General features: G+C 40.5%; 1 protein-coding gene across 4 annotated transcripts in view; it reads left to right on the top strand.

Moving 5' to 3' along the window:
• Positions 1–22,391, top strand: part of LOC127573754 (ecto-NOX disulfide-thiol exchanger 2-like) — a 166,831-nt gene extending 144,440 nt beyond the window's left edge. For 3 of the 4 annotated variants that reach the window (XM_052022250.1, XM_052022248.1, XM_052022247.1), the window contains 6 exons: positions 5,663–5,847; positions 7,485–7,592; positions 8,925–8,975; positions 15,925–16,030; positions 17,886–17,971; positions 20,414–22,391. In XM_052022250.1, the coding sequence (XP_051878210.1) occupies positions 5,663–5,847; positions 7,485–7,592; positions 8,925–8,975; positions 15,925–16,030; positions 17,886–17,971; positions 20,414–20,551 (674 nt within the window). In that variant the 3' untranslated portion in view covers positions 20,552–22,391. The remainder of the gene's footprint in view (positions 1–5,662; positions 5,848–7,484; positions 7,593–8,924; positions 8,976–15,924; positions 16,031–17,885; positions 17,972–20,413) is intronic. The other variant, XM_052022249.1, reaches the window with a different exon arrangement.
• Positions 22,392–25,408: the final 3,017 nt, after the last annotated feature.

Here is a 25,408-nt window from a genome sequence, read left to right as displayed (position 1 = left end):
CAATGAGCTGGGAAGGTAGACTTAAGCTTTGTTGAGATGAAGTACAAATTTATATATTATCGTGTGCTTCTGTCATATGAACTTGCCTCTCATCTGCAACCATCATTTTTCATGTCCTTTGGGGGTTAGATGTTCAGAAAATGTATTCCAAATAGCAGTTACCAAATTGAGAGGCAGTAAATAAACAAAAACAGGAAATCCTGGATGTATTATAATGACATGAGTTATAGAGGTTTTAGATGAAGAAAAGCAGTCCATAGGGACTCTGGATTCTATTTAGGATTGTGCCTAGAGCAGTGATTTCAGGAACGAACAAAAATTAATCACTCTGGGTTTAGGAGCCCTGTCGTAACATGGGGACTGCATGTACTGAGAACAGTTGCTAAGTTAGAAAAGAACAAAAACAGTGTGTGGGAGAAGTTCACAGAAAGTTGTACAGGAGAGCAAGTAGGTGTGGGAAGAGTGGCCACCAACCACCTCACTGACTCGGTGAGTGAGTCTGCTCAGTGCTCTCAACTCTGCTCAGCTCCACCCAGCCTCCGACTGTTGTGCCACGGGGGTGGGAAGGGTAGTGGGGAGGGGAGAGAAGGCACACAGAAATGGCCTGTTTCCACCCAGCAGAAGATGTCTGCAGTTCTGCACAGCTGGCAAATCCATCCTAATCTATCCTGCTTGTCTCCCAAATGCTCATTTTTATGTACAGGGTGTCCATAACTTAGGTGTTTGTAACCTGGGGAGGACCTGTAAAGAGTAATAAACCAGCTTTCGTTAATCTAACGTTAATGATATATCTGTTAATAGTGATATTACAATTGAATTTGTCCCAACTGAATCAGTCTCAAACTAAAATATAATTTTCAATACTCCATCTGGCCCAGGGGAATTTGCAGAAAAACAGAAAAGGCTTGCTATATTGCATATTCATTGCTACTGATCAAGAACAGAGGCCATGAGATAATATTAAGCAAATTATCTTCACCCGGGTAATGTATTGAACCAAGCCAGTACAGCAACCCAACTCAAATCTGAAATTTTTATCAGAATATACAAGCCCAACATGTATGGTTGGGTAACCAGAATGTAGTACCCATCTGTTACTAGTTGACAGCAACAGGAGCAATTATTTAAAGGGAAAATCGTAAGTCCCCTTATTGAGGAGAAACATGTATAGTGTTTTTTTTAATTGGAGAGTCATATTTCAGTGAGTATGCATTCATTGTTGATTGAACAGCCATATTGATGGATGTGGTAAAGATTCCTTAATAGCAGGACCTTATCCCAATGTAGCAAAGCAGCTTCATCAAGCCAAATGTTCATTGATCACAATTACTGTGGTCAACTATTATATAATCTTTATGGATTTAGCTATACAGCCCTTTCAGCCTGGACGTTTCAGCATACTTGTTGCCTACTATTTATGCTGTGCCAAATCCAAAACCTGGGACTTCAAATAGGATTTCATTTTAACTTTGTTGTCTGCCTGTTGATATCATTCGATGAAATGTTTTGGTCTGTCAGTTGGAGTTCAAATGTAGTTAGTTCCATGAATGCTGAAGGTGGGTTGAAGTGGCTATGTGAATCCTCTGGTATATATTGTGTCCTTGATGGCATGGCCCAATACAGCCTCCCTTCTTCAGTGAAGCACATAATCGGCACATCCTGGCACTTTTGGCTGATCCTCATGCTGCTACTTTCCCTCCTTGGATTCATCCTTATCTTTCTCCTGTTCCTCTCTGTTCTCCTCCAGTGGTGTTGCCTGTTCTTCTGGCTGGGTTCCCCAGGTAAAAGCTGAACTTTTATGTCAGCTATATTGTGTGGGACAGCTAGGGGCTTGTCTGCAAAATGTCACAAATCTTTGTGGTGATTAGTTTGATAAACCAAAGCTTGAAGAAACATTGCTGCTCTGATGAGTGTAAGTACTTGCTAGTTTGTTTACAGTGAAAATAGTCTCTGCAGAACTCCGTAGCAGTTTCCCTCTTCAATGAGAGTGGCCTTTCAACTGGAATTTCAAAACAGCCTTTAATACTGTGGAGATCTGCTTATTTACTGTGCCTACCAAACAAGTGTCATTGGCTGACCAGTATTCTCAGATTTGTAGTACTGAAAATGTATCAGGTGAGCAAGTAAGTCTCCCAGTCATTATGGTGCAATCTGGAATGAAGGTGTTTTTCATAGCAGTGGTGTGCAATCTAATTTATATGCAGAGAAATTTAACACAATTATTAAGATTCTAGAGGTGTCTATTGCTGACATAAGATTAGGATGGATGATAGCAAACTGGTCAAACTGCTATCAGTTAAACCACAAACAATGTGAGATGTTCAGAAAAGAATTTGCTGTAATATGGGATGGCTACATAAATATCCTAAGGAGCAAGTGCTTAGCACATAAAAGCAATCCATTTGCTTTCAGGAGATGAGAAATAACATAAAACAAATAAAACAAAAGTAAAAAGATCTAAAAGAACCAAGAATAGCATGATTCAGGGAACTGAACGAGATGCAAAGAACAACATGGGAATGCAGAAATGATGTCAAGGTGCAAAATGGAATAGATTAGGTGACAGAAAACATGAAGAAATTGTGGATGAGTATCCATATTGGAAAGAAGTGACTAGTAATGTTGCACAGGGACATGTACGGGATTCCTTAGATTTCATAATGTTTATTAATGACTGTGATAACAAAATAAAAATCCATATGTATATGTTTGCCAGTGATGAAGATTGATTCAAATGTTATTGAAGATGAGTAAAAAATTGCAACAAGACATTGATAAATTAAGTGAATGGATAAAACTCTGGTAGATGGATTTCATTACAGTTAAGCGTGACGTTATCTATTCTAAACTAAAAAAGGATGTAATATTAAATGGGAACAATGGAAGTCAACGAGATTTAGGGACCCATACAGATAGATTGAAAAAGGGTATTAGTAAAGTGCAGAAAATAATTAAAAATGCTAATAGAATGTTAGACTCTATAACTAGGGCAGCAGTATATAAAATGGAGGGAGAACAGCTCTAGAATATTGTGTACTGTTGTGGACAGCTTGCCTTAAAGGGGATAAATTGTCTTCGCAAGTATTGCGCTTTGAATAGAATGGTGACCAGGGTCCATATGTGGAGAGATTACTTAAATTTGGATTATATTCCCTGGAATATGGAGATCAAGTGATTTTTCCCAGACAAAGGTATAGAAGAATATTGAGACGAGATAGATAGATGAATTCAAAGCATAACATGATCAAATTGACTGGTGCCATGGTTAAGGATCAAATGGTCTGCTACTGTCTTTATAAAACATTCACCACATTGGTTAGTATTTGTAGGAAGGACAAACAAATTATCATTTGCCAGAAATGGAAAAGAATAATGTGAGCACCTTTTAAACAGAAACAATGGAAAGGAAGAGAAAAAGTATACCCCGGAGGAGTTCGACACAATTGCGTACAAAGCTAAATGACGACTCATTTTATGGTATCAGAAAAATAAGTATGAGGTCATTATAGTAATAGCTCTCAGACTTGATCACAAGCAAAAAACAAATGTGTTGGGAACTGAATATTTACAGAAATGAGACAGAATTGCTAAAACAGCAGCAGGCCAAGATCAGATATTTTTAAAAAATCAAAAAGGTCCAGTGGTAAGAAATGTTGCAACAGGATGCAAGGAAAACAGAGGCAGTTATGCCTTCCTGATCTTAAAAAAATACTGGAAACCCTGCTTCATGAGGACTTAGTTTATTATTTCAAAACAGTTTTGTGGAGTATATTAATGCATGTATCCCCACATCATTAAGTGAAGAGGAACGTTTAATTGTTCAGGTTGTATTGAAACAAATTGCATCAATGAGTTATGGTCCCCGGAAGAGCTTTTTAACTTTATAGCAAGCTGAAGAGTTAAAATTTCACCTTGACTTGAGATTGTTTGTAAGTCAAGGCTTTGTCTACTTATCAAACAAAAAAATTGAATCCAGGAAACCAAGTTCCTTTCACACAAAATAAAATTTATTAGAAGGCACAGTTGTTTTTTTTCCCCTCTCAGCATGCCATTACCCTTGTACAAAAGCAAAGAACTTTGATGTTGGAAATCTGGAATGAAAGCAAAATAAAATGCTGATCAGGCATGTTACAGTCTTTATGACTGCACACTGCATTAATCAATTTCAGATCATAAACATAGCTCCTATTTTCTCAGAGCAACTGCTGTTAATGATTCTACTCTGGCCACTTTTCACTCCTCTCAGCTTACTTTTTCTTGTCCTATAGCTGCCATCTTTTGCTTTGTACCATCATTTAATATCTTCCATTCTATAATACACATACGTTTTGTTAATTTCTCCCATTCCTGTCCCCCAGACTCACCAATGCCACAATCTTCATGTCTCAGTAGTTGCTTAGAAACTTGGTAAAGTTCATACTTTTTCCAGAACTAAATGCGAAGTTTTCAATGTGCAACAGTAACTACTTTCTTTCTCTGCAGCTGTTACCTATCTTGCTGATCATCTTTGCATTTTCAGTTTATGGTTTTTTGCTGTCATAATATTGGCATAGTCTGTTTCTCAGTATTTTTCATTGTGTATCTTGCCGTTGCCTCACATTGTCACAGTTGCAACCATGTAACAGGCACTAGTCTCATTTAAATTGTCCCCTTTCCTTGGCTATGAATGCACATATGTGTGTGTTTTTTCTCCCTGGAACTGTTTGATTTTCTTTCCCACAACTTTTGTTTATGCCTGAAGGAGCATCATTCACCAAACAAAAACAGAGCTCATATGATGATCTTTACTTAAAGGCATGTACAGATTTCTCTCAAATGGTGAGGCATTTAGTCAAAGCATTTCACCTTATACCAGTCTAGTCTTGAGAGTTTGAGGATGAGAGCTTTTTGATGTGCCAGTGGTCCAATCAGACCATTTTTCTCATTTTACAAGGAGCTATGAGGAACAATGCTGATTACTGATTTTAAATGATAATCTGTCTCTTTTACAAAACTTTGAGATTTTAAGTATTACTCTAATTGTAACACTATATTCTTCACTCTGTTATTGCTTTTCACTTGTACTACCTTGATGTACTTGTGAAACGATCTGTATGGAAGGCATGCAATACAAAGTTTTTCACTGTACCTCAGTACATGTGACAATAATAAACCAATTTCCAATTTGCAGTGAGTAATGTAATTAATATGAAGTAACTTGATATCAAAAATGAATCTGATCCTTTGAATGATGTGTTTATGAATTGTGTGGTAGCAGCACCTGTATGAGAAACATACGTGAAGCTTAAATTGACTGCTGGCCACTTCTGCAGGTCCATGCTGGTAGATTAATGTGACGATAGATGCATGTTCACCTGTCTGGGTGCAATGGAATGAGTGAAGTCAAGAGGGTGGTGTCAGTAGAAATCCACCAAAGTGGTCTTGGGGAGTGAACTATTTTTAGGATGGGAATTTAATGGTGAATTGGTTTCTCCACGAGCAGCGAACCAAAATGAAGTTGTAGCATTTTAAATTCCACAATCTTGTGCTTTTATTTTCAGCTGATTTCATATTGGTCACAATATATGGATGGAAAACATGTTGAAACTCCAGGCTATATAACAAATGAGACATTTGTTCTCTCAGCGGCATTTTAAATTTCATTCTTTTACTACCGTTGTAGCACTTGCAGCTCAGGCTGAAGCACTTAAAGAAGAGAATGACAGCCTGCGTTGCCAGCTTGATGCCTACAGAAATGAGGTGGATTTACTAAAACATGAGCAGGGTAAGCTCTATCGCACTGAAGAAGAAACCATAAAGGACCAACAATTAAAACTACTGCAACAGACATTGCAAGGGATGCAGCAGGTACTGGTGGCTTGTTAATTTTTCTTTTTAAAAAAAACAATCATTCAAAGTAAGACAATTTATTTGACATTTTAAGATCATCTAAAGTTTCCTTTTTTTTAAAAAAGGACATACCCCAGCCTGCTTACCACCCATACTCATCCCTCAGGGAGTGGTAAATACATCCTTGCATCATAATTCTCTAGCAAAGATGTATGTATTTATTTTGCAGCGGGCTTGAGTTGGGCTACTTTTCTCACGAGCAAAATTCAATCCAGAGTATTACATCTTTCCAGCAAAATCACGATTAAGAGATTGGGTTGGATAGTCACTCTTGTTTTAAAAAAAAATATCTGTTAACAACTTCAGTTTTGAGTTTGTCTTTGAATGAGCAATGTTGTTTTGAGTTGTGAGTATTTCAGAAACTTAATGCGTTGTGAAACAATGTGTTTGTTTTTAAGTGCCCTTCATAGTATAGAGTAAAAAAAAGATTACATACAGCTAAGTTTTGAAGATACTATGAACTGAACAGTAATTGGTACGGCATGGAAACAGGCCCTTCATCCCGATGGTCCATGCCGACCAAGGTGCCCATCCAAGCTAGTCCCATTTGCCTGCATTCAGTCCATATCCTTATAAACCTTTTCTATCCACGTACCTGTCCAACTTTCTTTTAAAAGTTGCCATTGCACCCACTTCAACCACTTCCCCCAGCAGCTCACCCTCTTTGTTTAAAAAAAAAGTTGCCCCTCAAGTTCCTATTAAATCCTTCCCCTCTCACCTCATTTAGCTGCTTAGAAAAATAGAGCTGCAAGATCTTTAGAATGGCCAGCATGAAAAATGTATGAATATTAGTAGCAGAGCTCAGCAGTGATATTCTTGAGAATATATCACCACTATTGTAAAGTCACTTGAAGAACTGCAGTATACTGTCCTTGATGCACCTTAGATACTTGTAAAGGAAATCTGAAAGCCATCGCCAGGATATTTGTTCACAGTGGAATAGAATTCATTACCATGGGCAACATACCACTTTCCTAATAGCCTATAAAAAGTGAACTTATCCTGCTGAAGAATCCTTTTATTCTTAAAAGGTTAAAAAAAATTTAGTTTTTGGTTGAACTGATTCCTATTTATCTGTGTGACAGACATTAATGTGTGCCAAGCCATGCCTCCCATTCATCTCCTGGATAAGCCAACATGCAACTGTGCCAACATTGAAAACTGAGGTCCATCCCACTACCCCACTCCAATAGCTTTCTGACAGCTCAATTTTTAAATATTTAATATAACAAAATTAATGAAAAAATACTTCATTTAATACTCGTTCCACTAATGTAAGTTAATTAAATAACCATAATAAGTTTTGAAAAAAACAGAACATATCCTTTCTCACCTTTTAAATGAAGGTTGGTGAACCTATTCAAGTGAACATTGCCCTGCTTAGATGTACCAGTGATGGCTGGTGTTAAGTGGAGGGGCCCTCCGCTTAGTAATATTAGAAACTGCCCCTGATCTGGATTGTTGAGTCCAGGAACAAAGCAAGAGGTCAGATGCACCTATTACAATTGATATTGAATTAAAAATGTGCACTGATGATGCGCAGAATGTTTTATTTTGAGAGTGATTGTTTTTTTTTGTTCTCCCTGCATTGACAGCAACTTTTGAATTTACGGGAAGAATGTAAAAAGAAAGAAGCTGAATTCCAAAAGGCACAGGAAGAGAAACAAAATGCTGAAATGTTATTGGAGACATTTAAAAACAAGGTGGGAACATGGAAACTTCATTAATGAATTACTAGTGGTTACTGTTTCTGAACACAACCATTCTGAACAAATCATTTTTTTACACATGATTCAACTTTAAGCTGATAAGTACATAAACAGTACTTTATCCCTTCCTATTTCAAAAAGACTTTAAACCTCCACACTGGTCACTTTTGCCTCTTAAACCTATGTATAAAAAAAGATAAGGTTATAAAGTGGAAGTATCAATTTTTGTTTTACACTGTGCCTGCCTCTATTCCTCTAATTACTGATTTGTAACAGAGGAAGGTTGCCCTTTTATTGTTCTCTCCTCTTTTCCTCTCCAGCTCCTTAACATGAAGCATTTCATTTCAGTAAGCTAGTGAATGCTAGTTGTGTGTTTTAATTCCCAGCTAAATAGAAGAATGCTTCAATTTTTTTTAATTGTATCCTTCTGTCCCCTTAACAAAGAAACAAAATTCTTCAATAGATGAGGAAAAATGAGAGCCTTTAATCTAATCATACAATTTTACAGCAAAGTCAAGAATTTATTTACACTCTTTATTCATAGTTGTGTATGTTGATTCAAGAAATACTGAAACTTTTAAAGACTGGTAAGCCTGGCCTCTTGGTGAATTCCAAATTAAGCTATTTAAATAAAGATAAATTTCACCTTGACTTTGTCATTGCAGAAAAATCAAAAATAAAAGGGATTAAGTTTTTTGAAGGGGTTTTATTTTTCCCAAAAATGAATACTTTATGCTTATCTGTATTAAAGTGCAGCTCCTATCTGTTGGTTCATTATGATAATATGCATTCCTTAAGCTTTTTGCAGTCCTTTTTGCTGTTTGCTCTACTTCCAGATCATTGTCATTTTTTTGATGTTTTTCTGTCAAAAGTAAAGCCCAAATTAACCATAGTTTGTTTTTCTGGGTTTTTGACTTAGTATACTACTGCAAAACTTGTCATAAAGATTTCCTCTGTAATATAGCAATTCAATCTTTTTGATTTTCTCCCATTGTTATGTTTTTACACACTAAGTAAATTTGCAGGAAAGTATGTGTTTTATTTTACTCAAAATTTCATGTATCTAGCTGGTCAGCCGGAGAAACATTGCCTTTTTGGAAATTACCTCAATGGAAACAAAGTACAAAGAGTTAAAAATGCTATGGCATTCATTTGCTTGCAAAATTTATTGGACTACACATAAAAGCTAAACTACCAGTTATCTATGTAGGTAACCACGCAAAGAAATGATCAGAAATATGTAAATATGCACAAGAGTACTTCACAGAAAGTGAATACCTTCTGTTTTCACAATGTGATAAATTAATTTGTGTAACTTAAATTTAGCAGGAGACTGCAGGTGGAGATGATATGGATGAAAGTGATAATGAAGGAAATGTGAGTTAAGTTCTTTTCCAATTTAAAAAAAAATCCTCTTTTTAACAAGTGTAAAGATTTGCATTAATTTTGGAACTAATCTGCTGCATGTTAATTTTCGGTTAGTACAAATTAATTTGCAATGTCAGCTGCAAATCCAGGTTCTATCCAATCTAACAGTTGTGCTTTCAGCAGTGTGTTCAATTTTGGGAACCCTGGAAATGAAACTTGGAACAGCTTGGGGATGATCAAAGGAATCAACTTAAACTCAACTTTTTGACTTTTTTATTGTCATATGCAAAAGTACATGTATGCACAGGTGCAATGAAAAACTTACTTGCAGCAGCACATAGCATTCACAAGAAAAACATAAATTAAACAAATTATACACAATTTTTATAAGAAAACACAATTAGAACAAAAAAAAAAGTCCATTTTAGTGCAAAGTGATCATAGTGTTGCTAAACTATACCAATTAGGGTTTTTGCCAGTTGGCTCAAGAACTGATTGGTTGAAGGGAAGTAGCTGTTCTTGAACCTGGTGGTGTGGAGCATGAGTAAGAGCTTAAAAAAACAATTTTAACTGCTATACAGCACAAATACATCATGTAAAGTACAGAAGGAACCACTGATTAATTTAGTACACTATTTAAACCAGGAATGTAGTACAAGAGAGCCTACATTTAAATGCACCATTTTTACATGGCTAGTCAATGGAGTCCCCAGGATATTGATTGTAGAGCACTCAGTAGCGAAAGTGCCATTGAATATTAAGGTGGTTAGACTGTCTCTTGTCAAGCGCTTTTGTGATGCAAATTTACTTGTCACTTATCAGTCCATGCCTGTATATTGTCTGGGTCTAGCTGCATGCTGGCATGGATTGCTTCATTTGCTGAGAAGCTGAAAATGGAAGTGATCATTGTGGACCCATTTCAGACCTCATGGGAAAGAAAGTTATTGATGAAACATCTTCGATTTCCCACATGGTAAAGTACTTAGGAACCCTGCCATGCTTCTACTTACGAGAATAAGGATCCAATGTGGCGACTCACCTTCGACGCAAGCGAACCGGCTCCAAAGTCGGCGCACGTGTCGGCAGACAGGCCAGCCACAAAATGGCGCTGGGCCGCCGCCTTCAACAGCGAGGGGAGAAAGCCTGCGCGCAGGAAGGGGTACGGTTGACGCACCTCTGACGTCATCGCCGCGTGTTGAGCGCGGGAACTTAACTGCTTAAAAGCCAGCACGGTAAGATTCGAAATAAACCAGTCTCGAGTTCAACCCACCGACTACATGTCGTTATTCCTAGCTCAGTGCGTAGCCCATCGCTATATTGGTGACCCCGACGGTCCAAACGGGATCGACTCTTCATCCGTTCACGCAGTTTTGCTGAAACTGCCACCCTTCTGGACGCTGCAACCACGCCTGTGGTTTGACCAAGCAGAAGCCCAGTTCCAGATTTGGCAAATATCTTTTGATTCTACGCGTTACTATTACGTGGTGAGCTCCCTTGACCAGGAGACAGCCGCCCAGGTTGAGGATTTCATACAGTCGCCCCCAGAGGAAGGCAAGTATGCAGCATTCAAAGCGCTGCTCATAAGGACCTTTGGCCTCTCACGACGGGAATGCGGTGCCCGCTTGCTGCACCTGGACGGTTTGGGGGACCGGCCGCCATCAGCATTAATGAACGAGATGCTGGCCCTGCCTGATGGACACACGCCCTGCCTCGTGTTCGAGCAGGCGTTCCTAGAGCAACTGTCTGAGGACATACATCTGCTACTGGCCGATGCAGATTTCAGTGACCCCCGCAAGGTAGCGGCCTGGGCAGACATGCTGTGGAAGGCCAAGAAGGAAAGCAGGGCGTCCGTTGGCCAGATTACCAAGCCACGTGCCCAACGCCAGGACAGACCAGGCCTGGCAACGGAGCGCACACAACCCAGAGGCAGGAGTGAGGAGGCCACTACAGTGGTGTTTCTGCCAACAGCGGTGGGGCGCAGAAGCCTGCCGGTGTCGCCCGCTCGGCAAGTTCTCAGGAAACGCCAAGGCCAGCTGCTGCTAATGGCTACGGCGGCTGGCCACCAGGACAGCCTCTTGTACGTCTGGGACAAACAGTCAGGATGCCGCTTCTTGGTCGACACCGGAGCGGAAATCAGCATCGTACCCCCGACAGGGTATGACACCTGCAACGGAGCCGGGACCCACCCTGAGGGCTGCAAACGGCAGCATGATACGCACCTATGGCACCAGCACAGTGCAGCTGCAGTTAGGCACCAGCCGGTTCACGTGGGACTTCACACTGGCCGCCGTGGCCCAACCACTCCTGGGGGCAGACTTCTTGCGAGCTCTCAGCCTACTGGTCGACTTGCACGGGAGAAGGTTGGTCCATGCCAAGACTTTCCAGACATTCTCTTTGGGCGAAGCCAAGTTGCCGACCCCACACCTGGACTCCGTCATGCTGTCGGATAAAGAATTCACCAGAATCCTGGTGGACTTCCCATCGGTCCTGGCACCGCAGTTCACGGCAGCCATACCCAGACACGGAGTACAGCACCACATTCCGACCAAGGGATCTCCCCTCCATGCCCGCGCATGACGGCTTCCCCTGGACAAGCTCTGCCTGGCGAAGGAGGAGTTCAAGAGGATGGAGGAATTGGGGATCATACGGAGGTCAGACAGCCCATGGGCTTCCCCCCCTACACATGGTGCCCAAAGCAGCTGGGGGCTGGAGACCATGCGGCGAATACCGTCGACTGAACGAGGCTACAACCCCAGACTGCTACCCCAGACTGCTACCCCATGCCGCACATACACGACTTTGCAGCAAACCTGCATGGGGCAAGCGTCTTTTCCAAGGTGGACCTCATCCGGGGACCTCACCCCATTCGGCCTGTTCGAGTTCCTCTGAATGCCGTTTGGCCTGAAGAATGCCGCACAGAAGTTCCAGCGGCTAATGGATGTGGTGGGACGCGACCTGGACTTCGCATTCATCTATTTGGACGACATCCTCATAGCCAGTAGAAATCATCAGGAGCATCTGTCTCACCTCCACCAGCTCTACTCCCGCCTGAGTGATTTTGGCTTCACGATCAACCCGGCCAAATGCCAGTTTGGACTCAACACCATCGACTTCCTGGGCCACAGGATTACCAAAGATGGGACAACACCCCTGCCAAGGTAGACGCAATCCGCCACTTCGCCCGGCCCAACACAGTCAAAGGCTTGCAGGAGTTCGTGGGTATGGTCAACTTCTACTGCCGTTCCTCCCCTCGGCAGCCTGTGTCATGCGCCCTTTGTTCACCCTGATGTCGGGTAAAGGCAAGGACATTACTTGGGACGAAGAGGCCGCTGCCGCTTTCGCTAAAGCCAAGGAAGCCTTGGCAGACGCCGCGATGCTGGTGCACCCCAGAATAGACGTTCCAACTGCCCTCACAGTGGACGCATCCAACACAGCAGTCAGTGGGGTGCTGGAGCAACTCATCAGGGGGCGCTGGCAACCCCTGGCATTCTTCAGCGGCACCTGCGGCAACCCGAACTCAAGTACAGTGTTTTCAACCAGGAGCTGTTAGCACTATATCTGGCCATCCGACGTTTCAGGTATTTCTTAGAGGGCAGGCCATTCACCGCATTCACGGACCACGAGCCATTGACCTTCGCGTTCATGAAGGTGTCCAATCCCTGGTCAGCCCGCCAGCAGCGACATCTGTCCTACATCTCTGAGTACACAATGGACATCCAGCATGTCACGGGAAAGGACAACATCGTGGCGGACGCACTCTCCAGACCAGCTGTCCAGGCCCTGTCCCGGGGGGTGGACTATGCAGCACTAGCAGAGGCGCAGCAGGCAGATGACAAGTTGCCCAGCTACAGGACCGCAGTCTCAGGTTTGCAGCTGCAGGACTTCCTAGTAGGCCCAGGTGGGAGGACCCTCCTGTGTGACATGGCTACTGGCCAGCCTCACCCCATCGTCCCAGCAGCCTGGCGGCGGTGAGTTTTCAACTCCATACACGGTTTGGCGCACCCATCCATCAGGACAACCATCCAGATGGTCTCCAGCAGGTTCGTGTGGCACAGCCTTCACAGACAGGTCAGTGAATGGGCCAAAGTGTGCATGCAGTGTCAAGCAGCCAAGGTGTAGCAGCATACCAAAGCCCCGCCGCAGCAGTTTGAACCCACCCACCGGAGGTTCGACCACATTCATGTGGATATCGTGGGGCCCCTGCCAGTGTCGAGAGGAGCGCGGTACCTCCTAACTATGGTAGACCAGTTCACAAGATGGCCAGAGGCGGCCCCGCTCACTGACACCTCCGCCAATTCCTGTGCTCGAGCGCTGATCACAACCTGGGTAGCACGCTTCGGGGTACCGGCCCACATTACCTCTGACAGAGGCACCCAGTTCACCTCCAGTCTGTGGTCGGCCGCGGCTAGCCTGTTGGGAGCACGGTTACACCACACTACTGCCTACCACCCACGGTCGAATGGACTAGTGGAACATTTCCGCCGTCACTTGAAATCGGCTCTCATGGCCTGCCTGAAAGGGCCTAACTGGGTGGACAAGCTCCCCTGGGTCCTGCTTGGAATCCGCACAGCACCCAAAGAGACTTGCACACCTCGTCGGCCGAGCTGGTGTACGGCGCACCCCTGGTTGTCCCAGGAGAGTTCATACCAGCCCCAAGGGGGCAAGAGGAAGAATCCGTGGCAGTCCTGGACAGACTACGTGAGAGGCAACCTGGCCCCCTACCGACTTCACGGCACAGACAGATCCCCACCTGCAGACCCGAAGACCTGCAAGACTGTAAGTTTGTATTTGTACGGAGGGGTGCACACCAGACACCACTACAGCGGCCGTACGAGGGGCCGATCAAGGTGCTCAGGAACAACGGGTCCACGTACGTTCTAGACATTGGGAAAGAGGAGGTTTTCATGGTGGACCAGCTCAAACCGGCCCATGTGGACTTGGCGTAGCCAGTCAAGGTTCAGGCTCCGCGGCACAGAGGCAGACCGCCCAAACAACGACTGATCCAGGCTGTGGACTTTGGGGGGTTTATCACCGGTTCTGGGGGGGGGGGGGGGGGTGTGGTTTATGTGGCGACCCACCTTCGACGCAAGTGAACCGGCTTCGAAGTTGCCATGTGTGTCGGCAGACAGGTCAGCCACAAAATGGCACTGGACCTTTTTCAACAGCGGGGAGAAAGCCCGCGCGTGGGAAGAGGTTGGGTTGACGCACCTCTGATGTCATTGCCGCGCATCGAGCGCGGGAACTTAACTGCTTAAAAGCCAACGCGGCAAGATTCAAAATAACCCAGTCTCGAGTTCAACCCACTGACTATGTGTCGTTATTCCTAGCTCAGTGCGTAGCCCATCGTTACACCAACAACTCCCTCAGTTCATTACTTAATATTTTCCTACTGGGCTTGTTTATTTATTTAAATAATTGCTTCACCTTGTATGAAAACAAGGTTAAATTAAGATTTAGTTTCAAGACCTATCGGCACCATTCCCACTCTTCACAAAATTCATGGTTTACCACATTCCTGGTTTTTTCACTTTCTTCAAGCTGCATTGAGTGCAACCACTGTGCAACATTGTCACTGTTATAATGTAGGAAACATCAACCAATTGATAAATGGATCAAGGATAACAAGGAATATGAAGACTTGTGGATTATGTCTTTAGTTTGGTGATCTGAAAGAAACATTAATTGAAGTTCATGTCTATTTGGAAGTCAATCGTTGATGAATGCAAATAATGGATGTGCAATATATACTGTCACCAATATGTTTGCTAACTTGTTCATGAAGCTACTTTCACTAACAATGTACACTGACTTGTTAAATGTCGCCATCATCATTTTGAAATTTATTGCACTATTACCCTGTACTATAGGAATTAATAACTCCTGTAGATAAATCACCCTCATCCACCCCTTCCACTCCAACCAACTAAGGTCAAGTATATATTTGTTGGAACGAAAAACCAGAAAATTAACAAAACTGGTGTTCAAAATAATTTTTAAAAGGACTGCAAGAAATGCTCAAACTGCATAAGAGTTTCAGTGTGCACAGGTTGAAGAAAAAAGATGTTAACGCTTCTGATCGATGGCCTTTAAAACTGAAAAATGGAAACTTTCTCAATTTGTTAATATTGTTTGACTTTGTTTTAATTAGTGTTTAAAAATGCATTATTTTCCAAGTATGACCCTTTTGTGCAATTTATTATTACTTCTGTGTTCAAGTTATGAAGAAGCATCTCTACCTGCCTGTCCTTTCCAGAGCCCTAAATGAACTTTCAATACAGTGTAAAAGATAGAGATGAGTCAGCAGGACTTTATATATTGTGGTGGCATGGCTATTGGGACTAAGCAAGTGGTTTAGTGCCAGTCTGATCAACTAATGCTCCTATATGTTACTCGCTCTTGCTCTGCCAGATTCTGAGTTTGGTTAGAGTTGTATAGTAATACAGAATGGAAGCTGGCCCTTCAGTCCAACACGTCCATGCTGACTAAGGTACCCACCTAAGTCGTGTTTGGCCTGTATCCCTTTAAACCTTTCCTACCCATGTACTTGTGCAAATGTCATTATTGTACCTGCCTCAGCTACTTTCTCTGGCAGCTCGTTCCATACACACAACACTGTGTGAAGATGTTGCCCCCCAGCTCCCTTTTAAATTTTTCCCCTCTCACCTTAAACTTATGCCCTCTAGTTTTTGGTTCCCTTTCCCTGGAAAAAAGGACTGTGTGTATTCATGGTTGTTTGAAAAATTTAGGCAGGGCTATATTGTGTTACTAAGTTCAGTGTTATTTTGGAGTTTCCAGACCTCAACAGATCTTTTTCAGAGGGTCTGTAAGTCTTACAGTGCTGCATATCAATAGGATACTCATTAATAGGATTTTCTATTTTCATAAATGAATGTAAAAGTAGCATGTGTTTTGGTGTCAGCTCAGCAATGCTTCATTAAAAATGTTTCACTCCACACAGAATAGTACAAGATGTATAATATTGGGGTCCAGTCAAGAGAAGGATGGTGAGCTGGACAGGGTCATCACGGGGCCTGTCCGATCAGAGAGGGAAGCACTGCTTGTGGGTAAGAAACATTACAAGCCTAAAATAATACTTTATCTATTTATAAATGCATTTGTGTTTATGAAACAGTACAGAAAATTAGTATATCATTATGAATATCTAGATTACCATTTTGGTTAGAAACATATTGTTCCCTGTGTAAAGAAAAAACCCAAAGAGAATATTGCTGTCAGTGTTTAAGAAATTACTGCTGATTGGTCAGGTTTCAGATAGGTGCAGCAGGAGCAGTGAAGCCTTACTGCAATTGAACAGGGCTTGGGTGGGACTACACCTTAAGTATTGTGTGGTCTCCAAAAAAATCCTAGCATTTCCCAAAGTTCTTTAGTACATTAGGTGTTATGTAAAGGTGCACTGCAAGTAGCTTCTCTTACCTTATCATCTATAATGTTGCTGTTAAGCTGTCATTTGTTTACTTAACTGTGTCTTATTTCATGACAATATGATTGGCAGGTAACATGACATAAATATTTTGCCTCCATTTCCATTTAATCCCAATCACACCCCCCAAACAAAACCAAAAATAGATTTATAGCTACTATGACAAGTTTTTAATCACCCAACTAGCTGATGTTAAAAATAAACGTATGCTCTACACTTTGAAAGATGGATGCAGGTATTGGAGAGGGAATTAAAAATAAACTTAGAAGATGAGCTTAATCATCCTTCTCCAAATATGTCTTCACCATAATTTAACCATTTGCTCTCCTGAAGGAGTCGTGCCCTTCGTGGTGCTATCCATGTGCAGCAGTAATCTCTATTGCATCATTCATATGGCTAATCTTGTGTATGGGATCACATACTGAAGTGTGCCAGATTCTTTTGGTGTGCTGGTATTATTGCTGGCCCAGACATGCCATAACACAAGTCTACTAAAAGCACTTTCTAGAAGGCATTAAGGAATAGCTTTCAAGAGCTAAAACTCTGATTCTGTATTTGCACTCTGTTATTTAATGTGACTCAGAAAATACATGCATCTCTGTCACTGTCCTGGTTGCAATATGCAACTGAACACAAACCAAAGATCAAATCTAGGATCTTACCTTTTTGATTAGGTTGCTACCATACCATTATTTCTGTGAAGCTTCAGATGGCTGGTCTATAGTCACTTTTAGAAAAGAGCCAGTAAACCTATATTACTGCACTGACACTGGCAATTGTAAGTGAAGAGGAACTGAGGTTGGCTATAATCTTCCCTCTGACGTGCCAATCAAACCCATATCATGCCAACTTATGACAACTCTTCTCATAAGATAGGCCATTTAATTGCGTCATGGTATAAACGTTGAAGAAGTGACCTTGATTATTTCTTCCATCACCAGTAATAGGTATTCTGTGTGTGATTTCTTTAATCAGTTATGTCTCATTTTTGTATTGTACTTTATAACTTGCTTTAATATATTTGTTCTTTGGAAGTTGTGGATATCATGAGTATTACCGATCCCAATTGTCCTTGGCTTATTAAAAGTCGTCAATATATAATGGGACTGGATCACCACATTGATAGCTTCATTAGATCTGGCACATTCCCTTCTCAGAAAGTTGTTACTGGATTAGTTGAGTTTTTCCAGCAATCTGGCTACTTTCCACAATTTTCAGGTGCTAGTTCACAGATTACCCAGTCTACTGAAGTCATTGCAACAACTTGCCATGACTTAAGCTTGAGCTCTGGGTCACTACTCCAGATCATAACTGCTGGACTAAATTACACTTGTACACTGAAGAACAAGAATTTCTTTTCAACTAACATTGTTTTATACAAATTGTGACTTGCCTCTCTGAAGAAGTTTCTTTGGAAATGTCAGAATATTTGTCACTTTAACATCTCACCCTAAAATAGCATACTTTTTAAATTGCAGGTATTATTTCTACATTTCTCCACGTCCACCCTTTTGGCGCCAGTATAGACTATATATGTTCTTATCTTCAACGACTGGATGCTAAGGTAAATCAGAATTGTTACTTTGATTCTCTGATTAGTGACATAACATTATTTACATGAAACATCTAAAGATTGTTAAATGCAGTAACATCTTCCCTCACACTGATGTGGAAGTGTCTGGATTACTTAAACCACTTCAAAAAAAAAAAAAAAAAAAATTCATGTCTAGTTACATCTGCATCTCACTTACTCCAGCAGGATAGTGCACAAAGGCACAGCTGGCAAAGTGATGCAAGTAGTAGAGCTGCTGTCTCACAGTTTCAGTGTCCCTTATTGAATCATGACCTCCATGCTATCTGTGTGGAGTTTACAGGTTCTCCATGTGGGTTTTCTCTGGGTGCTCTAGTTTTCTCTTGCATCCCAAAGGCGTGTAAGGTAGGGTGGAAGATGAATAGGCCATCATGAATTACCTCCAGTGTTGTGTGGGTGATAGAGTTGATGGGAATGTAGGGAGAATAGGTGACAGGAAAATTTGGGGAATGGGATTTCTCCTTGAGCTGACGTGGACTTAAGGGGTCAAATGGCCTCTTCCTATGTATATGCAAATATGGAAACCATTAATCCCTCTCAAACCCATATACCTTGGTTCTGTGCAGGAGGGCTATTCTGCCAGTGTACCCAAACACCTTAAATCTTTGGGCTAAATAAGTGGAGGTCACCTAACAGGCAAGTCCGTACCACTGAGAGTACTGGATAATTACCAGAAGTTCAGTTAAATAGGAAGGAAGGTGGGATGGAATAGAAACAGGGAGGGCTTCTCTTCATAACTTAAGTCAAAGAATGACAGAGACAAACATGTTGCAACAGTGTTAGTCTTGTGGGAATAGCACAGCACACATTATGATGAATGTGTTTATATTTGATCAATCAGAAGGAGATGGATTTCTTTTCAGGATATATGTTTGATGTGCATTTTGGCAGATTCCACCTATACTCTGAAATGTGTTTGGGCCTCAGGGCTGTTTCTGCCCCGAGAAGGGCTGCCTTTTAGCCTGATGAGGCATTGAGCCAAGGGATGGCTTACCATTCCTCCTCATGGGCTAAACTAATATGGGGTATTGAAGCCTATAGCATCTGAGATTTATTAGTCTGATTTGTGTGTGCAAGTAAGTGAATGTTAGGATCAGAGTAGAGGTGTATGAGTATTTCGGTTATTGGCAGCATGGTAATAAATAATGCAGCAGAGTTCACTTTGACACTCAATGATTTATCTTCCTATATTGTGCTTGGGTGGCATTCTGGGAAGACAAGACATCAGTCACCCCCGGAAAGCTCTTCGACTAGCTGCCTCGGCAGGTCCCTTGGCCCTCCCTACTCATACGTTATCCTCTTTACAATTATTTCATCCACTACGTTCTCTAGGTGTCACTCTGAGAACCTTGGTATTTTCTCCCTACTGTCTCCAGCCTCCCTCTTCTCCATGGCAACCACAATGTGTGTTCTGAAACATTAACTCTACTTTCCACCGATGCTGCGTGACCTGCTTGAGTGTTTCCAGCATCTTCTGCTTTTGTTTCAGGTTTCTAGTATCGGCAGTTTTTTAACTTTCATGTGTGTTTGATTATGTAGCTGCCTTAGAGAATGTGCTTTTAAGGTCAAAGCCCTGCAGTAATTCATATGCAGCAAACTATAGACAGCTGAATGAAATTCAACATGTGTCCTTCAGACCCCACACTGGACATTACATGAGTAAGCATTTAGCACCAAAGCCCACAATAGCATTGTTGAATGCTGTTGGAAATCAATATTGCAGTCTTCTCATGGGGACCAAAGTTAGTGTAGACCACAGCATAACAATGTTTTAGCTCTCCAGAAATAGAAGAAACCAATTTCTAAATAGTAGGTCTTCAATAAGCATTAACTTATGTCCTTTTCAAGAGGTCTTGAATTCAATTATTACTCACTGTTCATGGATTTCCATAATGCTGCTTATTGACTTGGGTGAATATTAGGATTATTTGTCATGCAGGTTAATGGGGCATTAAGGAATGAGTATATTATCCTGAGCTGAGACTCAAAAGTGAAATATGAAAGGAGGGTGTGTCCACAAGGAAGGGAGCAGAACTGATGTAGCTCAGCTGGGCAAGTAGGGGAGAGACTGAAGGGATAGACTGAATACAGTAAGGTATAGGAATTGTTTAGTACAAGGCATGGGCACCTTACTGGAGTCTGAAATTTATAGAGGCCCTTTGCATCAGCCTCCCTTAAATCAGATCCCAGGATACAACAGCTAAGGCCAGTTGCCACCTAGAGTTCACACCAACTCACTAGGCACACAGAGTTGGTTTGTCTGTCCCTTTTTGCAATGGAAACGTGAAGGACAGTCCGATGGTGACTGCGGGTGGCAAACTCAAGGAGTTGGCTGGTTTCAGGATTACTTTGTTGCTGAGAGGATCTGATTATTCACTCACTTTTTGGGTAATATTGTGTGTATTCTCTGTACAGATCTCTCCTGGTGAAATAGAAGGACTGATGACGCGACTACATCATGTGTTCCAGCAGGAAATAAGTGGAGTTGGTGCAAGTTTGGAAAAGCGATGGAAGTTTAGTGGTTTTGATGGAATCAAGACACTGCAAAACTAGTAACAAAGTGAACATTCACAAGATTACAGGACTACTGTACACCTAATGCTGTTTCTCCTTAAAGTAGACACCAGATTCTTTTTTTTAAAAAGGGTTGATTTCTGTGACTTTTTTTTTCCAAATATGAGAAATCCTCAGGCTTGAGCAATATGAGCTGCACCTGGAAAACAGGCTTTTTAACAGAACTTTACTTATCAGCCCCCAAATACTGGGCATTTAATAATTGCACAACAGTTTTTGTTAGAAAATGGAAGATTTCAAGGTTAAAATGTAGCATAAGTCAAGTTATTGTCATGGGACAAAATAGAAAAGCAACAACTTTAAGCTATGAAGAGTAAACAGGCATTCTTTTCCCAGGTTTGTGCCCCCTTTGTGCCTCTCCTCTAATCCATCCCAATATTAGAATACATATTTATTTGTTTTTAATTTTTCTAATGTATAGGGGTGTTTTCTATCAAGTTCTTAACATATTTGTATCTGCTTTTATTGGTCCAATTGCTCCCTTCTTCTTGAAGTACTGGAAGGAATGAAAAAGCATGAACAAATATTGTATCCATCCATCTATCCGTCAACCTGCTATTACAAACCAAAGGTTGTTGCTAAGAAGCTACTGATTTATTTATTTTGTACCATGGCTCAGTTCCAGTGTGTGAAAGATGTGTAGGTTCTCATCTCATTTCTTCAAAGGATTGTCATGGACATCAGCAGTTCTCTAGTATCTACACTTCATTTGAAATTCTTTGTGTGAAGTTGAAGTAGACTATTTGAATGTGGGATGATGTCAGCATTATGTTTAATTTTGGCTTTGTGTTGCATCCACAAAACTGCACTTTCATATCGGGATCATTGGAAGTGTGAACTTGACAGATGTTTTGTTTTTTAGTCTGGATACTGGGGGGATAAAAGCAACAATTGCTGGTCCAGCTGAGATCAGCTAATTTAATGCAGATCACGAAACTTAGAGCATGCTTGTTCTGTGCAGCTCAGTACCAGAGAGCATTTAAACTCCTATAATTCCACTTATGGCTGCACAGCAAATTTGGATAAATTTGCTGAAGCAATATACAGCAGAGTGAACCACAGTTTCACACAACTTTTCCATCCAGAGATAGCTTAGTTTCAGACAGGTTAAAGTTTTCTAAAGTGATAGAGTGTAAGAAAATGTTCAGCTTGGATCCTCTGTGATAGAGAGCATAGATTTGCATTTCTTTGTATCCAGGCGTAGTCCATCATGCAAATGTATCTGTAGATTAGTGAATGCCTTTTGCCCTCACTTCAATTGTTGATGTTGATTTACGTGAGGAAAGGTGTTTTCGATGGACTGAGCTAAATGGAATAAAATTTAATTACTACCCTGCTCCTTACATAGAGGGATCCAAAAAGTTAATGTTTGCTAACCGCACATAACAAATAATATGAAATATAACATGAAAAGAATGCTCCATTCTCCATGTTTGTGTTAAAAGTGGAGCAGAAAATGCTGGAACATATGTTTGAAAAAGGTGAAATATGAACATTGATGTAAATTCAGGTTTGAAGTACTGTATCTTTCAGCAAACGTGATAATATATAGTGAAAGAAATTGTTTACATTACAAATCTGTGACAAAAAGAAAACATCCCTGTTATAATTTCTTTGTATGTCTGGAATTGATCTAGCAGTACATTTTGGACAATATCTCTAGTTTGTACAGGCTAAGCTGCACTGTATTGATAAAAGTTGTATTTTTAGAGATTAATTTTTACAGAGCTTTAATACTTGAGAGTTTACTTGGTCTCTGTGTTCCTAAAGGAAGAACATAGGCAGCAAAATATGTTAATTATAATAGAAATAATGAGAATTCGTTCTGCTGTTTTTATATATAATATATTACCTCTGTGATATAATGGATAGTAGCATCCTGCTGCTATTGGACTATGGATTTAAACAAACCTGATATGCTCATTGCTGTTTGTTAGTCTTTAAAGTGTGTGTTTTTAATTTAGTACAAGCTGGGCACTACATAGAACTAATTATTAACAGGTGTTAGTTTACTTTGGTGTGTTATCTTCCAGGTGATAGTGAGTTGCCAACATTATTTCATGTGCAATAGCTCATAATCCACAATAATATCTGGAATTCAACATTTCCAATAAGATCTTCTCTTTATTCTGTGGGCACAAATTATTTTAAAACAGCCATCACCCTTTGCAAACTACCTGAGTTAAGAGATTATTTGTGTATGTATTACATGGTTGTGCAAGGTGAAAATGGGTAAAGATATCTTAACATTTTTAAGTGAATAGATAAATGTACCTTCATAATTAAAAAAAAGGATAAGATCTGATGCTTAAATATAAACTAAAAAATTCCAGATTCAACCCTGATTTGTGTTAAATCAGTTGATCTCTGCTCCTGTCATGGACTAGTGGACTTGGCTTTGAATCTGGGCTTGGAAGGGGGTTTAAAATCAGCCCACTCCTGATTGTTGCCAAGTTATTTCTGCTGTGTGCCAGGGATTACACAGAATTGGATGAATGTAATCTACAGTGCAGAAAAGGCTGTTCATTCCAGTGTTGTTTATACTTCACAATAGACTTCTCCTACTCCAATTCCCTATTCCCACCCTACCACATTTCCTTTTTTTCTACTCCCTCAAGTATACATGATTCTCCTTAAAGGTCAGCCATTTTTAAATGCAAGCATTTTCATGACCTAGCCATCAAATACTTCCTACCCTTTGCTCTGCTTCATTTTTTTTGACCAATATTCTCAACCAACATGATACATGTGTCACTTATTTTATTGCCTCCTTTGGCCTTGCCCTACACAAATTAGTTGCTAGATCCCAATTGTTTAACAATAATTACAATTCAAAAGTACTTCATTGCAGGAATGTGTTTTGGGATGTCTTGAGACCACGGTGGAGTATTTTAATCTTGTTTGGAACCAACCCAGCTGGCTTCTGATACATTTTGAAAATGATTGAAACAGCCAAATGTGACATGAACTTAGTGATTCTTCTGTATCTTTTGAAGAATGCCTACTTTGATAAAACACCAGAGAGCTGCCAGTGAAACCAGATGTTGGCAGAACAGATCGTTTTCAAAGAAAGAGGAGAGTAAATTAGGAAGAATGTTTTATCAATGACAACTGAACTCAATAACACTATTTTCCTATTTATGTCCATTTTGTTCATTGCTGGGAATCAAACCTATACAATTAGCCTGTTTCTTATAAGATTCACATTTATCTAAATTTGCAGAATGCTGAATTGTTACAAGCAATGGCAGATTTACAGATCCTTTGCAATTGTGCAACCAAATTGATGATGATTATTTGCTGGAGAGCTCCAGATTTGTTTTAGGGCCACCTCACTAATGTGAAAAGAGTAAAATTATCATTAATGCCCATGGACTAAAACCCATCCTGACTAAGTGGGATACTTTGGTTATTTTGTATCCTTTCTTTCTAGGTGATTCTACAATGAAATTTCAAGTGAGGAGAATGTTATTTTCCTGTATGCTCTATTATTTTGCAATTTGTCCTTACAATCAGCAAGTTGTATTTAATCCTGTGTTGTGATTTATTAGAACAGATTTTTGAAAAGTTTTATAAAAAAAAATATTTAGATAGCTAACATTTGTTTTGCATTTGATTAAAAGATAAATTCCTTACTATGTTTTCTGCTTCAGAAATCCTGACATAGAGTCCATTAAATACTTGTGTTTAATTCTCTGGTAACTGGTTTCCCATAAATGATGCAACAGAAGTAGTCCAAACTACACTTAAACAGTTGAAATGGAAAGTCTTAAGGGACCATTTGATCTTATTCTTTTGAAGCCAACATTGCAGGCTCTGAGACATTTTGAACAGGCAAACATCGCATAAGCATATTGTCACTTCTGTTGAAGGGTACCTCAGAGAATGGATCACTAACTCAATATTGGACTGAATGTTTACCTATATAACATGCTCAAGCAATCACTTGCAGAGAAGTCTTCCATCAATTGCATGAAGTTGACAAAGAATCCTGTTTTTCAGTATAATTAACAGAAGCTACACAATTGTCAGAACCACAGATGATTCAGCACTGGAAGTAGCGGTTCAAATATTGACCTTGAAAAGGCATTTGTGCCTGCATAAATTGAAACAAAATAACTTGCACAATGTCAACTGCATGAGATGGTTGAATAATTATCATAAAATGTGGATTGTCTAGTTAATATGATAAGCACCTCCCTAATTGTATACATCAGTTAAAACAGTTGTCCAAGCTTTTGAGTTAAAATGTAAAAATGCAGAACTTACTAAGTGCAAAACAGCTAAATTATCAATACTGCTATTAAGCATGATTTTTTTTAAATTGTAATGGATGATTGATGAGAGCCTTGGAACTAAAAGCACATCCCTAGCTAGTTTATTAATCACTTTGATTAATTATATAGCACACTTTGCACATAGATGCAGAAACTAGTAAATAACATAGGACTTTAACAACATATTGCTTTCTTGTAGAAGGAGAAGTAGAAGGAAGAGTCTGGGTATGTATTTACAGTGACAGTTTGGAGAGGAAAACAATTTTCTGTTTACTGTGTAATTTTTATTAAAACACGCAATATCATTGGAAAGCAGTTAAATGCTCCTTTACAGTATTGTTGATTATCAAAAAAAGTTGTTTTCTAAACTTTGCTGCATTTGCCTGCATGAAATGGCCTGGGTCACACTGACTGCTGGTTGACAATTTAATACATAACCATTGTTATGTTTGTTCTTCATCAAGAGACAAACTTTGTGTGGGTTTAACATCTGAACATTTTATTAACGAACACCAGAGTGGCTTGCTTGCTCTCTCTTTTCACAGCCACTCCTTGTTCC

The sequence above is a fragment of the Pristis pectinata genome, chromosome 8 (assembly GCF_009764475.1).
Source record: "Pristis pectinata isolate sPriPec2 chromosome 8, sPriPec2.1.pri, whole genome shotgun sequence".
Taxonomy (NCBI): domain Eukaryota; kingdom Metazoa; phylum Chordata; class Chondrichthyes; order Rhinopristiformes; family Pristidae; genus Pristis; species Pristis pectinata.
This window is presented reverse-complemented; position numbering and strand designations above follow the sequence as displayed.